The sequence below is a fragment of the Chrysochloris asiatica genome, unplaced genomic scaffold (assembly GCF_000296735.1).
Source record: "Chrysochloris asiatica unplaced genomic scaffold, ChrAsi1.0 scaffold00072, whole genome shotgun sequence".
NCBI lineage: Eukaryota > Metazoa > Chordata > Mammalia > Afrosoricida > Chrysochloridae > Chrysochloris > Chrysochloris asiatica.
Window position 1 is genome coordinate 6,757,387 of NW_006408590.1, and position 19,797 is coordinate 6,777,183.

Consider the following 19,797-nt stretch of genomic DNA (forward strand, 5'->3'; position numbering starts at 1 on the left):
TGTATCTACTTGTGTCCTGGCTCATATTTCTTGTGGAAATATACCAAGTAGAGGGATTGCTGGGTCATACGATATTTCTATTTCCAACTTTCTGAGGAAGCACCAAACCATTTTTCACAGTAGTGTACCATATTATAGTCTTACCAGTAGTATAGGAGGGTCCCGGTCTCTTCACAACCTCACCAGCATGTGTCGTTTTCTGGTTTTTTAGAACTTTGCTATTAATGCTGGGGGGAGATGATATCTCATTGTTGTTTTGATTTACATCTGGTTAATGATCATGTCCTGGTGTGACACTGTGGGCTAATGCGCCAGAACTGTAAGATCGGCGGTTCAAGGTTACCAGCTGCTCCTCAGAAACCCTATACAGGGTCGCTGTGGGCCGGAATCTACTCAACGGCACTTCACAACAACAGTGATCATGAACATTTCTTTATATATTTGCTGGCTGCCTGAGTGTCTTCCTTGGTGAGGTGTTTATTCATGTCCTGTGCCCATTTTTTAATTGTTTTTTTTTTTGTCTTATAGAGGTGTTGTAGTTTTCTGTAAATTTTAGAGATTATTCCCTTGTCTGATATGTTGTTACAAAAAAAGTTTTCCCAGTCTCTGGGTTCCCTTTTTACTCTTCTGGTGAAATCTTTTAATGCATATAAGTGTCTAAGTCTTAGGAGGGCCCAGACATCTATTTTGTCTTGTACTGTTTGTTTTTAGTAATGTTTGACAGTATATTTATGCCATGTATTAGAACACCTAAGTTTGTCCCTAGTTTTTATTGATGATTTTTATAGTTCTAGGTTTTACATTTAGATTTTTAATCCATGTTGAGTTTGTTTTTGTATATATTGTGAGATATGGGCTTACTTTATTCTTCTGCAAATGAATTTCCAGTTTTACCAGCACCATCTGTTGAAGAGATGTTTTCCCCATTTAATGTGTTTTGGCCCTTTGTCAAAGATAAGCTGCCTGTATGTGGATGGATTTACTTTTGGGTTTTCAATTCTGTTCGATTGATCTGTGTGTGTTTTGTTTTGCCAGCACCAGGCTGTTTTGGTCGCTGTGACTGTGTAGTAAATTTTTAGATCAGAAAGTGAGAGGCCTTCAACGTTGTTCTTGTTCTTCTTAAGTAGTGTTTTGCTTATCTGAGGTATTTTTCCTTGTCATATAAAGTTAGTGATCAACTTTTCCTTCTCTTTAAAGAATGATGATGGAATCTGGATTGGAATTGCATTATATCTATACATTGCTTTGGTTTTTGTTGACATTTTCACAACGTTAAGTCTTCCTTTCCATGAGCATGATGTACTCTTCCATTTTTGTAAGTTGCTTTTAGTTTCTTGTAGTAGTGCTTTGTATTTTTCTTTGTATATATCTTCTGTTTGTCTGGTTAGATTTATTCTTACATATTTAATCTTTTTGGTTGCTATTATAAATCATAGTTTTCCTAATTTTCTCTTCGGAGCTGTCTTTATTAGCATAGAGGAATTCAATTAATTTTTCTAGTATTATCTTTTTCCCTGTCACTTTCCTGAATCTTTCAATGAGTTCAAATAATTTTCTTGGCGTGGGCCATTGGTATTTTTTTTTTATGTACAGAATCATATCATCTGCAAATAGAGTTTTAGTTCTTCTTTGTTATTTTGGATGCTTCTCATTTCCCTTTCTTGTGTTATAGCTCTAGCTGAGACTTCTAATGCAATACTGAATAGGAGTGATGATAAAGGGCATTCTTGTCTGGTTCCTGTTCAGAAAGACCTCTTTTAGCTTGTCTTCATTGAGAGTAATGTTGGCTGCTGGATTTATAAATATGCTGCTAATTGTATTGAGCAATTTCCTTACTATTCCTACTTTGTTGAGTGGGATGTTGGATTTTTGTCACATACCTTTTCTACATCAATCTATATGATCATATTGTTCTTTTCCATTATTTTGATCGTTTGTTAATATTGAACCATCCTTGCATCCATGATATGAATCTCACTTGGTCGTGATATATATATATATATATATGTGTGTGTGTGTTTAATATTTTGTTGAATTCTATTGGCTAGGATTATGTTGAGAAATGTTGCATCTATGTTCATGAGGAATATTTGTTTTCAATGTCCTTTTTTAGTAATGTCTTTGCCTGGTTTTCCTATGAGGATTATGTTTGCTTCATAAAATGTATTTGGGAGTACAGCCACATTTTCACTGATAGCATACCGTATTTGATTACCAGTATCAACTACAGCTTGTTTGGCTTTTGTGATGTTGTCAGCTGTAAACCCCTGGAAATATGCATAAATAAGGGGTACTATTTGGTCCACATTCCTTTCATATTTGACTGTTTCACTTCATTTCAGAGATGAGCATGATTTTTGATGACATCATTGATCCATTGGCTGAAGTAGCTGTATAGTGTTGAGGTCCAAAACTATGATCTTTACATTGGGATGAAAGTCATCTAATGCTGAGTGTCCAGGGTGTGTTATCAGGCACAAGGAGAATCTTGAAAGGAATATTTATGGCCAAGCAATAATGTTCAACAAAGGGACCAAATGATTCAAGAACCAATCCTCCAAGATGGCAATTATAACCTAAGCCGAAGAAATTATTAGAAACAAGAACTTCCCTCAGATACACATTCAAACAGAGCGATACACAGCCTTGAGCTTGAAATTCCCAGATGCATTGTTATTGTTGTTGTTGTTAAGTGCTGTCGAGTTGGTTCTGACTCACAGTAACCCTGCATAGGGTTTCAGAGGAGCAGCTGGTAGGTTCAGAAGGAGTCGGTGGGTTTGAACTGTTGACCTTGTGGTTAGCAGTCTAGTTCTTAGCCTGCAGCTCCGTACCAGGACTTCCCCAAGATATAACATTAGCTTTATTCTTAGATGCCTTCTGCCTTGGAGCATTGTCTTCCTCCTGTGAAATGTAGGTCTTTAAAACATTTATTTTCAAGATAGGCCAGTCTCCTTGTCTAAATAAAATATTAACTTCCCTCCTCATTCATTTTTTCAAAATTTCAGGAACGTTACAGCACTTACATGGGCACTTGCTTCTCCACCTTGCACTTTAATATTATGTAAATTTGCCCTTACAAGGAATGGTTTAAAATCAGGAAAGATGTGTACCCTTTCAGGGTTGTATCCTTTCACTATATATGTATTCAATTTGTATGTTGAACAAATAATCTGAGAAGCTAGATGAAATGAAGCCGTGGCATTAGTAATGAAGGAAGACTTATGAACAACCTGCAATATGCAGATGATACAACCTTGCTTGCTGAAACAACGAGGATTTAAAATACTGATGAAGATTGCACCTCATCTAAAAAAAAAAAATCCTTACCACTGGACCAGTAAATAACCTCATGATAAACAGAGAAAATATTAGTTGCTTGGATCCACAGTCAGCACTCATGGAGTAAGCAGCCAAGAAATGAAACTACATGTTACTTGGGCAAAGCTGCCTAAGATCTCTGTGAAGTGTTCAAGAACAAAGATGTCAGTTTGAGGACTAAGATGCACCTGTACCAAGCCATGGTATTTTCAGTAGCTTCATGAGCATGTGAAAGCTGGAAGGACAAGTCCCTGGAGAAGGAGGTCATCATGTTTGGTACAAAAGCCTTGTGGGACCCACGTCAGATCTGCTGTAGCTTCACAAGGGGGAAGGAGAATCAAACTCAAAATCAGCCCAAGGCCAAGTCATATGAAGTGGAGGTCAGACATACTTCTATCTTACAACCTTCTTTACCCTATTCTGACACCAAGGACCCCTCCCACAGCACCTTCTGCTTCACATCTGGGTTCAACAATCCTTGCAGTGGCCACACAGAACTCCTAACAATACGCACGACTATGGGATTTGTTAGAGAAGTGAACAGGTTAAAATTCAGGATCAAGATGCAACTCAGGACTTAACAATTCTCCAGTCAGGAGTGCCTCTTGTCTGCCATACTGCAGGCACATCTCACTCTTGTCTTTGACTTCTCAGCTGTGTGGCCCCTTGGCCTCTGACTGCTTGGGAAAATGTTACAAAGCCCTTTTAGCCAGTCTGTGAAGGCCAAAAGGACATATTCTGCAAAAGCCAGTCTCCTGCCTATCTAGAACATACTATGAATTGGAACCAACTCAGCAGCATCTAACAAATGAGATCATTGAACCAATCCCTGCACATAACAAACTATTCATCAAATTCTTCACTTACTACACAGCTTTTAAATCATTGAAAAGACTGAGAGCCTTTTCTTACCCTAAATTACGGCTAATAAGCTGATTTTGATCCTCAAACCAAATCATCAATAGTTTCCATTTCAGTAATTAAGCCCTGCATTGCTTATTAATAATCGTAGCTTTCAGTGAGGCAGAGCTTTTTACATGCTCCTCCATTATTTTTCCTTTATCCTTTTTAAAATTTTTCCAATTGTTGACCGACTATAGACTGATACTTTTCCAGTGACTGGTGGTGTTTTACCTGTTTCCAGTTGCTTTATTGTTTCCACTTTATTTTCAGCTGTGATCATTTTCTTTTGCATTAATACCCATCACCATCATTTACATAAAATTAAACTTTGAAGTTAAATAAGAGGAAATTTTATGCCAAATGCACAAAATAACACACTAAACAGTGTTACCAGCAGCTTGGTCCTATTTAACAAGACAGACAGCATTCTCCTTCTTTTTGAGCGAGCACACCCATGAAGCCAAGAGGTGACAAACATCACAAAGTAGTATGTTGTTGTTAGGTGTCATTGAGATGGTCCCAACTCATAAGATACCCTGTGCACAACAGAACAAAACACTGCCCAGTCTGTACCGGCCTGGAAATCGTTGCTACGCTTGAGCCCATTGCTGCCCAGTGAGCTAATTCATCTCACTGGGGATCTTCCTTTTTCACTGACGCTCGTTTACCAAGCATAATGGCGGTCTCCAGGGACTGGTGAGAGACAAGAAGTTCTGGTGGTGTGCTGTCAGTTAATGCACTGGACTGCGAAGTCTGTTTGAACCACAAGGTTGGTATTGGTAGTTCAAGCTTCCTAGTTGATCCTTAGAAACCCTGTACTGGGTCACTATGGGTCGGAACTGACTTTAAGACACTTAACAACAACATGAGAGACGAAATCTTACAATTCTGGCTTCTGAGGAGCACTCTAGCTGTGCTTAATCCAACATAGACCTGTTTGTTCTTCTGGCATTCCATGGTAACTTCCATATTCTTCAATGTAGTATGTGCATTCCTTATTATGAACTATTGTGTTTAACTCAAAATCTAATCCAGTAGGCTGTATGGCTGTTCAATTTTTCACGTTTAAGTTGTAAGTACAAGTTATGCCTAAGTTGGATTTCCTTAACTTGAGGACTTAACTGTATTAAGGTGTATCTTGTTTCTGTTAGGGATTTATTTTGTAATGTGGCTTTTTCACCTACATCAGGGGTGGGGAACCTTTTTTTCTGCCAAAATTTATAACATTATTCATGGGCCATCCAAAATTATCAATTTAAAAATTAGCCTGTTATATTTGGTCAAACATTTAGTTAATTCACCCCTAGTGATGTCTCTCGTAACGTAGTGGTTACGAATTGGGCTGCAAACCGCAAGGTCAGCAGTTGGAAACTACCAGCTGCTCCGCGGGAGAAAGATGAGGCTTTTTGCTCCCGTAAAGATTTACAGCTTCAGAAACCCTATTCAGTGTAGCTATGGATCGGAACCGACTCGACGGCACTTAACAACAACAACAACAACAATATGGCTTGTGCGCTGGATATTCTCCACGCCTGATCTGCTTGCTTGACCAAATACTTGTCCCAAAACAGACTGGCTCAGAAGAGGGTGTGTCAGTCATTGTGAAGTGTGTGTATTGACCAACTACTCCCATAGCTAGATACAAAAGATTATTTCTTGTGTTGTATTATGCAGTTCACTTTCTCCCTTTATTAGGATAACTATTTGAGGATGAGAGCTAAGTATATAAATTTAGGATCAAATGAAAAACATATTAAAACTCCACCAACATTTATGTGTAAGACAACAGAGTCAGTGCGTAATTTCTTAATCTTAAAATAAGAATCCTTTCTGAAAGGCATGTTGATGTCAAAGGTTGATTAACTACATAAGATTCTAGGAAAATAATATTCTTTTAAATGTAGATAATATGAACTTAGATTGTTTAGTTAGGAATAATCTCTAAAGGCTAATTGGTAGTGTATAAATTGGATAGTGTATAAAATTAGATAATTATATAAAATAGAACCTTACAAATACTTGAATTCATAAGATCAGAATTACATTTATAGCATGTCAGTATTTTCAGTGGATTTTAAGAATTTCAGATTGCTTGTGAAACCTTGCTTCAGGTAAAATGTAAAATCTGGAGTTTGTTTTTTTTGGTGATGTTTCTGGGAGAATTAAGCTAGTAAAATGATTCAGAAAATCCATAGAGACAGTTGGGGACTGGCATTTTCATCAGAGGGAGAGGAAGGAAAATAGATAAAACGTGCCATGAGGGCCCTCCTCTTCCCATTTATGTATTACAAAAAATGGTGACTACTAATTTATTACTTGATGCAAATAAATTCTTTGCAATTAAAATGTATTTTCAGAGGCTTCATTCACGGTGATTTTGAGTGAAAACTGACTGTTTCAAATTTTTTTGAAAACCTATGGGCAATATTATATTTGTAATTCTGGTATAAGGGATGCTGGTATCAGTGGATTATGAGCTGGGCTGCTGACAGCAAGCTTGGCAGTTTGAATCTACCAGCTGCTTTGCAGGAGGATGAGGGTTTCTACCCCAGTCTGTCTGTTAGTTGTACTGTGATGGCTTGCTTGTTGCTGTGATTCTAGCAGCTATGCCATGGGTATTGTTAATACCAGCAAGGCCACCCATGGTGGATAGGTTTCAGCTGAGCTTCCAGATGAAGCTAGACTAGGGAAAAGAGGAGACAGCCTAAATCTGACTATTTAGTCATTGAAAACCTAATGAGTTAGCAGTAGAACAGTGTCAGCACCAGAATATTGAATATTGAAGCATGATGAAGAGCATCAAAGTATTTTGTCAGATACTCTGCAGTGCTGGAGCCCCTCAGGTTGGAAGGCACACAAAATGCGATTGGGGAGGAGCTGCCTCTTCAAAGTGGAGTTGACCATGATTATGCAAATGTAGCAAAGCCCTCAGGACTTTTCATTTGCTGATCAGGCACAACTCAAAATAAAGAGAAACAGCTGTAAACATCCATTAATAATCAGGACATGGAATACACTAAGTATGAATCTTGGAAAATTGGAAATGCTCAACAATGAAATGGAACGCATAAACATTGATATCCTAGGCATTGTTGTTGTTGTTAATTGTCTTCGAGGAAGAGCAGCTGATGAGCTTGAACCACTGACCTTGCAGTTCAAACTGACTGCAGTTGCATTAACCCCCAGCACCACACCAGGACTTCATCCTAGGCATTAGTTAGCTGAAATGGACTGGTTATTGACCATTTTGAATCTGACAATCACATGGTTTACTATGCTGGGAAAGACAAATTGAAGAGGAATGGAGTTGCATTCATCATCAAAAAGAACATACCCAGATCTGTCTTGAAGTACAACGTATAGGATAATATCCATTCCTCTACAAGGAGGACCAGTTAAAACTACTGTTTTTCAGATTTATGCAGCAACCACTAAAGCCAGTGATGATGAAACTGAAACATTCTACCAATTTTTCAGTCTGAAATTGATTAAATATGCAGTTAAGATGTACTGATAATTACTGGAGATTGGAATGCAAACATTGGAAACAAAGAGGAAGGAAATGCGGCCTTAGTGATAGAAATGATGCTGGAAATAGCGTGATAGAATTTTGCAAGACCAATCAATGACAGCTTCATGGATTTTTTTTTTTTTTAAACAACATAAAAGGCACCTAGACCTCACCAGATAGAATACACAGAAGTCAAGTTGACGACATTTGTGGGAGGAGACAGTAGAAAGCTCCATGTCATCAGCCAAAACAAGGCCAGGGACAGACTGTGGAATAGATATCAATTGCTCATATGCAAGTTCAGGTTAAAGTTAAAGAAAATGAAAACAAGTGCACGAAAGCCAAACTAAACATATCTCACCTGAAATTAGAGACCACTCAAGAACAAATTTGATGCTTTAGACACTCAAGAACGAACATGAGAAGGCTTGTGTTGATGGCATCAAGAACATCATACAGGAAAAAAGCAAAAGTTCATTAAGAAGAAAAAAAAGAAGGAAAAGACCTAATGGATGTCAGAAGAACCCCTGAAATTTGCTTTCCAGTGTAGAGATGCTAAAGCAAATGGAAGAAATGAGGAGGTAAAAGAGCTGGACATAAAATTTCAAAGGCCAGCTCAAGAAGACAAATATTATATCTTATAATGAAATGTGCAAATTCAAATGTAACTAAATATGGAGTTAGAGAACGAAAAGAGGAACATGCTCAGCATTTCTCAAACTGAGGGAACTGAAGAAAAAATTCAAGCCTGAGCTTGCAATATTAAAGGATTATATGGAGAAAATATTGAACGATACAGAAAGCATCTAAAGAAAGTGGAAGGAATATACAGAGTCACTGTACCAAAAAGAAATGGCCTATATTCAACCATTCCAAGAGGTTGTATATGATCAAGAGCCAGTGATACTGAAAGAAGTCCAAGGTGCACTGAAGGAATTCGCAAAGAACAAGACTCCAGAAATGATTGAATATGAATTGAAATCTGTAGACAAATTGATGAAGTACTGGAGGCACTCACTCATGTATGCCAAGAAATTTGGAAGACAACTACCTGGTCAACTGACTGAAACAGATCCATATTTGTTCCCATTACAAGGAGAATTGACCCAACGGAATGCAGAAATCATCAGACAATATCATTAATATCACATGCAAGCAAAATCTTGCTAAAGATAATGCAAAAATGGTTGCAACTATATGTTGACAGAATTTCCAGAGGTTCAAGCTAGATTCAGAAGAGGACGTGGAATGAAGGATATCATTGCTGATGTCTGATGGATCTTGGCTGAAAGCAGAGAATACTAGAAAGATGTTTACCTGTAGTTTACTGATTACACAAAGGTTTTCGATTGGGTGGATCATGACAAGCTATGGACAACATTGTATAATGAGTATTCTGGAACTCTTAACTGTGCTTATGAGGAACCTGTACGTAGACCATGAGGCAGTTGTTTGAACAGAACAAGGGAACACTGAATGGTTTAAAATTAGGAAAGGTGTGAGCCAGGGTTGTTTTGTTTCACCATACTTATTCAACCTGTATGTTGAGCATAAAATCCAAAAAGCTGGTTTGTATGAGGAAAAACATGGCATCAGGATAGGAGGAAGACAAACTAACAACCTGTAATAGGCAAATGATACAACATTGCTTTGCTGAAAGTGAAGAAAACTTCAAATACTTACTGATGAAGATCAAAGACCATAGCCTTTGGTATGCCTTGCATTTAAATATAAAGAAAACCAAAATCCTCACCACTGTACCTAGTAAACAACTTTCATAGAAGCAGTAGTCAAGAAATCAAATGACGTATTGCATTAGGCAAATCTGCTGCACAATACCTTTTTGAAGTGTTGAAGAACAACTATGTCAGCTTGAGGACTAAGATGTGACCCAAGTCATGGTATTTTCAATAACCTCATATGCATGTGCAAGTTGGACAGTGAATAAGGAAGACCATAGAAGAATTGATGAATTTGAGTTATGGTGTTGGAGGGGACTATTAAAGTACCATGATACAGAAGAATAAAGCAGTCTGTTGGAAGAAGTACAACCAGAATTCTCCTTGGTGGTGATGTGATGTGGAGTCGGTTCTGACTCATACTGATCCTGTATAAGGTTTCCTAGGCTGTAAATCTTTACAGGAGCTGAAAGCCTATCTTTCTCTCACGGAACTGCTGGTAGTTTTGAACTGCTGACTTTGAGATTAGCAGCCTGACTTGTAAATACTGTGCTACCAGCATTCTTCTCAGAAGCCAAGATTTCGTCTCTCATATTCCGGACATATTATCCTTAGGGACCAGTCCCTGGAGAAGGACATCCTGCTTGGTAAAGTGGAGGGTCAGTGAAAAAGAGTGAGACCCCCAACAAGATGGATTGGCCCAGTGGCAGCAGCAGTGGGCTCAAGCATAGCAGTAGTTGTGAATGATGGTGCAGGATATGGTATAGTCTTTCATTCTGTTGTGTTTAGGGTTGCTGTAGTTTGGAAACAACTCGATGGCACGTAACAGTAATAACATATTCAGGTCATACAAACATTATGGGATAACAACTGTTAAATGTTGTTGTTAAGTGCTGTCGATTTGGTTCCAAGTCATAACGACCCTGCATAGAGTTTCCAAGAAGCAGCTGGTAGATGTGAAGTACTGACTTTGTGGTTCAAATGGACCTTGCAGCCCAGTGCATTATCCCAGCGTCACACCAGGACTCCAGCTGTTCAATAGCTGCCATTTAGTGAGCTCTTGTTGTTGTTGTGAAGTGCCATGGAGTTGGTTCTGACCCATAGTGACCCTGTATAGGGTTTCCAAGAAGCAGCTGGTAAGCTTGAGCCACCAACCTTGTGTTTCAAACTTGACTTGCAGTCCAGTGCATTTACCCACAGCGCCACACTAGGACTCCTATTGAGCTCTAGGAATGTGGTAATACTCTTTTCAGTATTGCTTAACAATATTGAACCTTTTAAGGAAGGTATTAATATCTAATTTTAAGACAAAGAATCTAAGGCTCAGATTGGTTCAGTAATTTGACTAAAGTCATATGGTAATTCAAAGCTATTGTCTCTGACTCTCAGTCTCTGTGCTGGGCTCCTAGGTTTTCAGCCCATTGTGTACATTATACTATTTTTTTAGGTCCCAAATATGAGAGGGCTTCATGTTTTTTTTTTCTTCACAGCTTTTTTTTTTTTTATCAGTATGAGGAGCCAGGCCTACTGTTGTAACTGTTCTCCCTGTTCATAGTTAAAGGGAATTCATTCAATTTCTGGAGTTTCATTTGGTTCATACGCAGTTTATAAAAGTTCCTGAGTCTTACTTAAATTCATACTTACACTACAAATTGTTTTTTTTCTTCAATTATGGGCAGTGTAATTCTGACTCTTTAGTTTCATCTAGGAGAGGATTACAGGGCTTTATGGTCTATTGAGAGTCCTGGTATGGCATTGTAGAATAAGCACTGGACTGTTAACTGTAAGGTCTGTGGTTCAAACCCACCTGCAGCTCCTTGGAAACCCTATCCAGGATCGTTATGAATCTCTATTGACTTGATGGCACTCCACAACAACAGTGATTTAATGAAGAAGTTTCAAGTAAAATGATCCCTTATTTTGAATCTCTTAAATTTTAAAGGACAGACATGTTAAAAGAGGAGGCGAATTATTATTTTCAAGTAACTTCTCATGAAAAATTTTATTATGAATCATAGGATGGTTTCTGAAAATGTAGTGATTGTTTAAATTCTTTGGTTTTAAAGCAGCAAGGTACTGAGGTCGAGCTGAAAGAAACCACTCCTCTTTCCTACTTTCTTTAAGTTTGAAATAAACGTTAAGCATCTGAAACAGCTTCTATTCTATTTAGCTAAAAATAGCTTGAGTGGACTGAGTACTAAATGTGAGCCTTCTGGGGATTTATCGATCTCTTGACTAACGTGTCTGCTGCTCACGAAGAGTCTCAGCACAGCTGCAGGTGGACTCCCATCTTTCTGACAGTGTTGGATTTAATGAGACTTAGATAGCTCAGCTACAGTGAATACAGTTCAGTTTTCCTTTCCTCTTTTTTTTTTTTGGTTGCTTTTTAAAGTTTTTTTTTTTTTTAATTATTTTGGAATTGCAGCTACAGTTAGAAAGGGTTTCCTGGGATTAGGAAGTGTAATTATTTAAGCAGCAAACAAAGAGTTGGTTTAGGAATTGTACTATCATTAGGAGGAAGTTTAAAAAGACTGGAATTCTATTGTCTTGTAAGGAGTAAGAAATATTTATTGATTCCCAAATGGAGCTGAAAAAAACCTTTCCTCTTTTAGAAAGATGTGAATGACCCAGCGAGAGCTCTAGTAAGCTTTACTGAACCAAGCTGCTAATAGTTATTTAATGTTATTCTTCAGTGTGAAAGAATCTCAGTAGATTTTCCTTTTAATCTCTTTGAATTGCAGGCTCATAAACCTTTCTGATGAGTCCTGCCAGTGTTTTCTTAGATCCTCTGGTTGAGACAATGGAGCCACAGAATTCTTTCACCTCTTGTTGTCAGACAAATCCAATAGAGCACAAGGTCACAAGGGCCGATACTTCTAAAGATTGAAAGATTTTTTTCAACTTAACCACATAAATTACTTGATTTTATCATTCTCTTCCTCTGGAATCTTTCATCAACTCTCATGCACTGCTTTCTATATATATGTAAGCAAATTTGGGAGAGTTTCTCTTGCCTTCATATTTGGTGAAGTTGTATTTACAGTACAGGGTGTGAACAGACCTTTATGTTCCCAGATACCTTAGGAAAATGTGAGACCACTCACTTCAAAAGAATCAGGAGTTCATGGAGCATCATTGGACTCAAGTTGGAGCACGTCAGATGCCATACAATGCCTTTTCTTTCCAAACGGCTGTTTTCTGTTTGTTTGGTATAGTTATTACCATTTTGTAGGTAAGATTCAAGATTTAAAATCTTGGATTTTTTCATTTAATGAAGTCACTTTCTAAGTCAGTTTATGCTTTCTCAACGTACTTAGTGGTGTCATTTTCTAACAGGAGAACTCTTAAGATAGGTTTTGCATTTTCAGACACCTGTAGATAACATTTCATTGTAATGATAAAAAATATGTATAATATGTAATACTAGAAGAGAAAACTAACTTACCTGTTTTGCAGATTCCATGCCTGATTCTAGACAATTATCAAAGCTAATTACAGGGTTAGTGTGATTACTTTAGGGGGTAGAGAAGAACTGAGTTTTCTAATTATAACCACAATAGTGGACAAGCAGAGATCATTGTTTAAACAGAAAGAAAGGGGTGGGGGGGATGCCACATTGATTTGTTTGTGTTCCTTCCTTGTAATAGGGGGGTGAGAGGGTTTCTGTTGCCGCATTCCCTGGACACCTGTCTTTCAACAAAGGATCTTGGTCGTCCCCCCACCCTGCATTTAGATTCACCTTTTACTTGTATGTACCCCTCCTCCCCGCTCATTATACAGTCCTCCAGGGACTCAATTTTCCCAAGAGTTAATCACCCTAGCCTTTTTTCAGAAGTTGTTAGATTACCTTCCTTTCAGAGAATATACATTTTCTCATGAGACTCATTCTTTCCCCCTAACTTTTCTTTCCTTCCTTCTTGGAACACCTATATAGGATCACTAGGAATTGGAACTGACGTAGCAACACTTAATAAAAACAACAATTGTAACCATTAGAGTCTCAGGTGCTGTCTTTTAAAACTCCTGATTGAGGTGTAATATACAGAGAGAGAAGTTCTCAGATCATGTGTACACACCCATTTAATTCACATCCTAGAGGCCCCTTGTGAGTCCTTTCAGTTCCTCCTTCACCCTACCCCCATTTATGCCATTCCAGAGTAGAATTGCCAGTTACATTTCATCTATGGAGACTCATAAAGTATGCTCTGTTTTGTGTCAGAAGTTGACTTTTAAAACCAGAATCCCACAGAAATTTAGACTGTGCACACTGTATTGTATACTCAGGTCAATTTATAAATTTTAGACACAAGTTATAGAATGTGGACGTACTCCAGTATAATGTATTTACCAGGAAGAGTCTCAGTGTGGTACCGTACAATAAGCACTGAACTGCTAACTGCAATATTGGAGGCTCAGACCACTAGCTGTTCCTCAGAAACCCTGGTCAGCACTTAACAGCAACATTTATAAGGAAATAGGGTCTAAACTGATGTTTTCACCAAAAACCAGGTGGTGGTTGTTAAACGCCTCCAAGTCGATTCTGACCCATAGTGACCCTGTATAGGGTTTCCAAGGAGCAGTTGGTGAGCTTGAATCGCCAGCCTTGCAATTCAAATGGCTTTGCAGTCTGACGCATTAACCCACAGCGCCATACCAGAGTTACTCTTTTAAAGGTCCTATGGTGTTGTTAAGTGCCATTGAGTCAGCTCCGACTCATAGTGACCCTGTATAGGGTTTCTAATAGATAAAGAGGAAAACATTATAAAAATGCTAAAATTACCTTTTTTTTGGAGTAGGCAGAATAATAGAAAGGATTACAGGCTGTTACAGTAACTAAGGAATAACAGTAGCTTTCCAAGGAACAGTAAGAATCTGACTTGGTTGACAGTTATATTTGCCAGTTGTTGTTAAGTGCCATCGAGTCAGCTCCAAACCATAGCGACTCTGTATAGGGTTTCCAAAGAGCAGCTGGTGAACTTGAACTGCTTACCTTGCGGTTCAAACCAACTTTGCAGTCCTGCACATTAATCCACAGCGCCACACCAGGCACTGCCAACTAAGTTCTCATTATTTAAAAATAAAAATGGCAAATGGATATAATAAATTGGTTGTCTTTTAGTACAATTAATGTTCTATAAGGTGACCAGGATAGTTTAGATTAAGTCTTACTAGTCTTGTTATCTCACTTTTATAATTTGCTTTAACTATTTACAGAAGTGCTTGTGATATTCTTAAGGTAGCCTGACCTACAGAGAGTTTGAACGGTAGTTGATGATACTGGTTTTTGTCATAAATACGAGCTGTTAAGTGCCAATTGGTTGCCACTCTTCAAATCTAAACCAGCGTTTCACCTCCTTATTCAAACTCACTCCCCTGGTCCTTCTGACATAACTAATAAGATGAATAAGAAATTTAAATACATAGTAAAATTCATTTCTCCATCCGAGACTTCTAAGTAGAATGTTTTGTTTAAATGAATAACAACATATAGCCAGCTAGACTTCATATAGAATGTGGAACTTGCTTTGTTCCATTCTGATCCATTCTGCATAAGCTCTTCAGTGAGCCTACAGACATGAAAAAACTACATGTGACCACTGGGCAAGTTCTATATTATTTTTGGATTGGGGGAGGTCTAACAGACTGTTGGTACCCAGTGAAAAATGAAGTGATATAATATTTGACATACCTTAATAGAAAATCATGGTGAGTTCAAAATATTGTATAATCTTTCATCTGTTATAAAATTGTCTAACTCACCAATAAGTTTTGAACAGGCACTTATTAAATATAATTAAATTGTAGGCATTCACACAAGGGAACAAAGGGATGCATTCTCAGCAAGTGAATAAGAGACTAGTGAGACAGCTAAAGACAGTTTCCTTGGGGTAGTGGGTGGGTTTGAGTACTTCCTTTTTAAGCATTGACTTTAGAGGAACACTTCACATATTCAGGAAGTGTATGTCTATTAAAAACAAAGGCCAGTGCTTGATATCTGTAGCTGTTTTATTTATCCCAAAGTGTATGTTTATACTACGTGGACACTGGATTCAGATTGGATTCCATGCTTCTTTGGACCTTCCATCTCTAGGAAAAACTGTGGCCCAGAAAATAGCAATGGAACTTAACCATTCTTTTTCAAGCAATTAAAAATCAGATGACTGATACCTTCTAACATTTGGGTAGAGCTTTCTTCTCCAAAGCACTTTTAGCGTAATCTCATTTAATTTGAAGAACATCTTCCTGAAGTATAGATGAGGAAGAGAGAATTCCTGTTTTAAAAGATGAGAACACTGAGGCACCTAGAAACTAGTAAAACATTCCAACTAAGGTTCAGTTAGTTATTTTTACCCAACTCTAAACTGCTGCCTTGCCTACATATATCGAGAGAAAAAAAATGTCCTTTTCCTGAAAAATAGTTGTCAAAAGTTGTGAGCTCAGGTTTGTCACTGGTAGGTGTATTAGAATTGTAGGAACCAGGCTAGAGCTGCATTTTCAGCATTCTTCATTGTTATGATTAAAGTATAAAAACTAAGTGTCTGATTTTGTATTTTACAGATGACGATCTAAGAAATATTGGACCAATAGATGCAAAAGTGTATCTTGAAGAAATGTCCTGGAATAAAGGTTGGACTTTTATTTTTTGCTTTACTACAGTGAAGACAAATATTAGGGATCTTGAGTAAGAAAATTAGATATTAGGTAAATAAGATATATATTTTTAAATAGTATTATGGTTTGTGCATTGCTCTGTGTAACAATATAAATTCAAAGGTGATCATTTTTTCTTGACAATTGAGATGAATTCTTATTAGAATTTTTGTTCATTTTCTCTTTATATGGAATCAGACTGTTAGGGTATAAAATTGTACTTGGATGTTTGATTTTTCACCCTTTTTATTTCTCAGAGGAAATTAATGATCTGTCATTACTTGGCTTATGAAGTCATGTCTTTTTTCCTTTGTGATGACTAAAACTTTTAAAATTTAAAGTCACTTCTATTTCCCAGTTCTTATGATAATTTCTTAAACTTCTCTGGTTATCTAATATCATTAAATTGGGAACATAAACATTTCTAAATGGAAGCCATAAGTACCACATCTTTCTCTAGGAAAATTAAGGAAATTTTATGTCCTTAGATTTTATATATGTATTTTTTGTCCATAGCTTTATTATTCCACCTGGACTATGAATACCCTAGAGGTTTTATAAAAACTTTTTATAGTGATAATGAATAGCACTGTAGCTAGCATAAGCATTGGATTGCTAAGCTAGGTCGGCTCTCGGAAATCCTATACAGGGTCACCATGAGTCGGGACTGACTTGACATCACAACATCATCAATGATGAGATAGAGCATCCTTCCTGAAACCAAGCTTATAGGACTGTTTTTTAATGGGAAATTTATAAATTCTGGTGCTACTAGGAAGTTGGGTGACAAGCCATATTGACTTAGAAGGGGAATCATGTTTTTGCTTATGGCAGTAGTCTGAAATTCTAGAGTGGGAATTCTTATTTGCAGTGAATAATTGGAAGATTTGATGGTTTTGCGTAATTGATGTTCCCAGTGGTGGTGATAGTTTCATCACCATAAGGAGGGAGAGTTATTACAGTGAATATAGAAAACATCAAAGCAAATATAATCCACCAGTGATACAGACTTTCACTGCTGGTCCGTGGAGGGGACAAACTAGAACATGATTTATCATTGAGACTGGGAGACCTGCCCACCTAGTTTCTGAAAATACTGTTATGTTACTTTGTCAATAGCATATGTTGTCTTATTAGACAGACCAGCCTCCAATCAATTTCAATTATTTTCATTAATTGTCGTCATAAACAAGGGCTTTGTACACATTGCACAGCAACCGGATCTGTTGTCCATGCTGTTTTGACCCATGTAGGAAATAAATGGAGCTTGGTGTTTCTGTACAATAAGTACTGGACTGCGAACCACAAGGTAGGCGGTTTGAGTCCACTAGCCGTTCCGTGGGAGAAAGATGAGGCTTTCTGCTCCCGAAAAGTTTTATAGTCTCGGAAACCCTATTCAGGGTCACTATGAGTCAGAACCTTTTCGACAACATTTAATAACAACAGGAAACAAGCAGTTGTATCCTGCTCAAATACAGTGGCTGACAACACTGCCTTGAATGTGTGTTGCTCTACAAAGCCCTGCTACAGTCCTTCTGGACAGTTTCAGGAGCCTGATGCAGGAGATAAGACGACAGGCAGGATTCTGGAGGGCAGCACACACTGACAGCAGCATGGTGTTTCACCAGCTTGGAGCAGGGCACAGGTGTTTCTTACTCAGGTGAATATACAGGCAGACTTAGTTACCATGCAGTGCATTGGTGTTAAGTGCCATCAAGTTGCTTCCAACTCTTAGTGACTCTGCATAGGGTTTCCATGGAGTGGTTGATGCATTTGAACTGCCGACCTTCTGGTTAGCAGTATAGTGTTTATCCTATATTTTCATAGCAGGACATATACAGCCCTTATTTATGAGAGCAATTACTGTGTCATTTGGAAGCCCTGGTTGGTCAAGCTCATATATTTTGTTTCTAGGAAGCAGTGATTCCTAAAGACATGGTGATAGTGAAAACTGTAGTTTTTATAATTAAATGATTTTATCATAAATGGTAAATATGGATTAGTGGTAGTTCAAGCATCTCTTCAGCCAATAAATAAATATATGAGCTTTCAGATAGAAGTGAAAATGCCAAGATATTGAAGAAAATGTATAGCATGAAATCAAGTTATCATAAATGTGGTGTTGTACTTGCTACTTCCTGCAGTAAACTTGATAGGAAAGAAGCTAAAAGAATCCTGACCTAGGCAAGTTAATCAATATTAAACAGCTACATTGTTAATAGAATGTTGATGGTGATGTGTATAGTGGAATTGGTTTCGATTCCTAGTAACTCTGTATACAGGGTTTCCTAGGCTGTAAGTCTTTATGGGTAGTCCTGGTGTGGCGCTGTGGGTTAATGCACTGGACTGCAAGGTCAGTTTGAACCTCAAGCTCACCAGCCAATCCTTGGAAACCCTATACAGGGTTACTATGAGTTGGAATGGACTCAAAGGCACTAAAAACAACAAAATCCTCATGGGATACATGGAGGGGATTGGAACCATGGCAATGAGATGATATACGATGGAATGAATGTAAAAAAGTTCTCCCATGTAAACTATCATATAATTCACAATAAAACATTAAAAAAAACCAAAAACTTCATGGGAGCAGAAAGCCTCATTTATTCCCGTGGAACAACTGGTAGATTTGAACTGCTAATCTTATGGCTAGCAGCTCAGTGCATAGAGGAGTGCTGTAGGATGTCCTTTGTTGTTTTTGTTAAGGGCTATTGAGTCGGTTCCAACTTATAGCTACCCTGTATAACGTTTCTGAGGAGTGGCTGGTGGGTTTGAACCCAACTTTGCAGTTTATAGTCTAGTGCGTATCCTGTAGCACCACACCAGGATTCCAGGATGTCCTATTTAAAGCAACAACATAAAGCCATTATTTTGACAGGACTATTTATAACCATTCACATTAAGTTTTAAAATAAAAATATTTCAATTGAAAAAAACAGTATTGGCATTTGACGTAAAATAAAAAGTGTGATCAACTGGGCAAATAAAAACTTGAAGATAATTTCAGGGTTTGTTTGAGAATAGCCTTGGAAGAGAAAGACTCAGAACAGAATCGTTGCTAAAACACTACATGATACATATAATCACACTCAATCTGCTGGATGAAGAGAGGGTATGAAGTGAGGCATTTTATTTGCTTAAAAAAGGTGTATGTGAAGATCTATTTAGAGACTGAAGTAAGCCTTTCCCTTACAGTTAGTGCATTCATTACACAGTAGTCAATTTGGTTTCCATTCACTGTATTTAAAATGATGCTTTATGTTACAGTATTAATTTATAAAGGCATGGTGATAGAATACTATTAAGACATTTCAACAAGATGTGAGTTTTTAGTGAGCATTAGCATTTGGAATCATCTGTGACAAAACTCCAGAGCAGTTCATGGTATGTATCCCTGCATCATCTATAGGACTTGTCACTTCAGATTGTTTCTCAGTGTTCAGTGAGGTGGTAAAAAGCACCAGGGGGAGATTTAATTCAAGAACATCGTAAGTTAGAATATATATTTTTAGATAAGTAAATAATAAAACAATTCACTTTGAAATTGGCCTTGTGGGATAAAGCACTGAACCATAATGTAGGTTTGAACCACAAGGTTGGCAGTTCAAACTCACCAGCTGCTACTTGGAAACCTTGTGCACCGTTGCTATGAGTTAGACCCTACTCAACAGTACAAATCTATCTATCTATCTATCTATCTATCTATCTATCTATCTATCTATCTATCTATCTATC

General features: G+C 37.7%; 1 protein-coding gene across 1 annotated transcript in view; it reads left to right on the top strand.

Annotated features, from left to right (window-relative positions):
• Positions 1 to 19,797, top strand: part of DNAJC24 (DnaJ (Hsp40) homolog, subfamily C, member 24) — a 61,982-nt gene that overhangs the window by 38,922 nt on the left and 3,263 nt on the right. Inside the window, exon 3 of the mRNA XM_006864908.1 lies at positions 15,970 to 16,038. Within this exon, the coding sequence (XP_006864970.1) occupies positions 15,970 to 16,038 (69 nt within the window). The remainder of the gene's footprint in view (positions 1 to 15,969; positions 16,039 to 19,797) is intronic.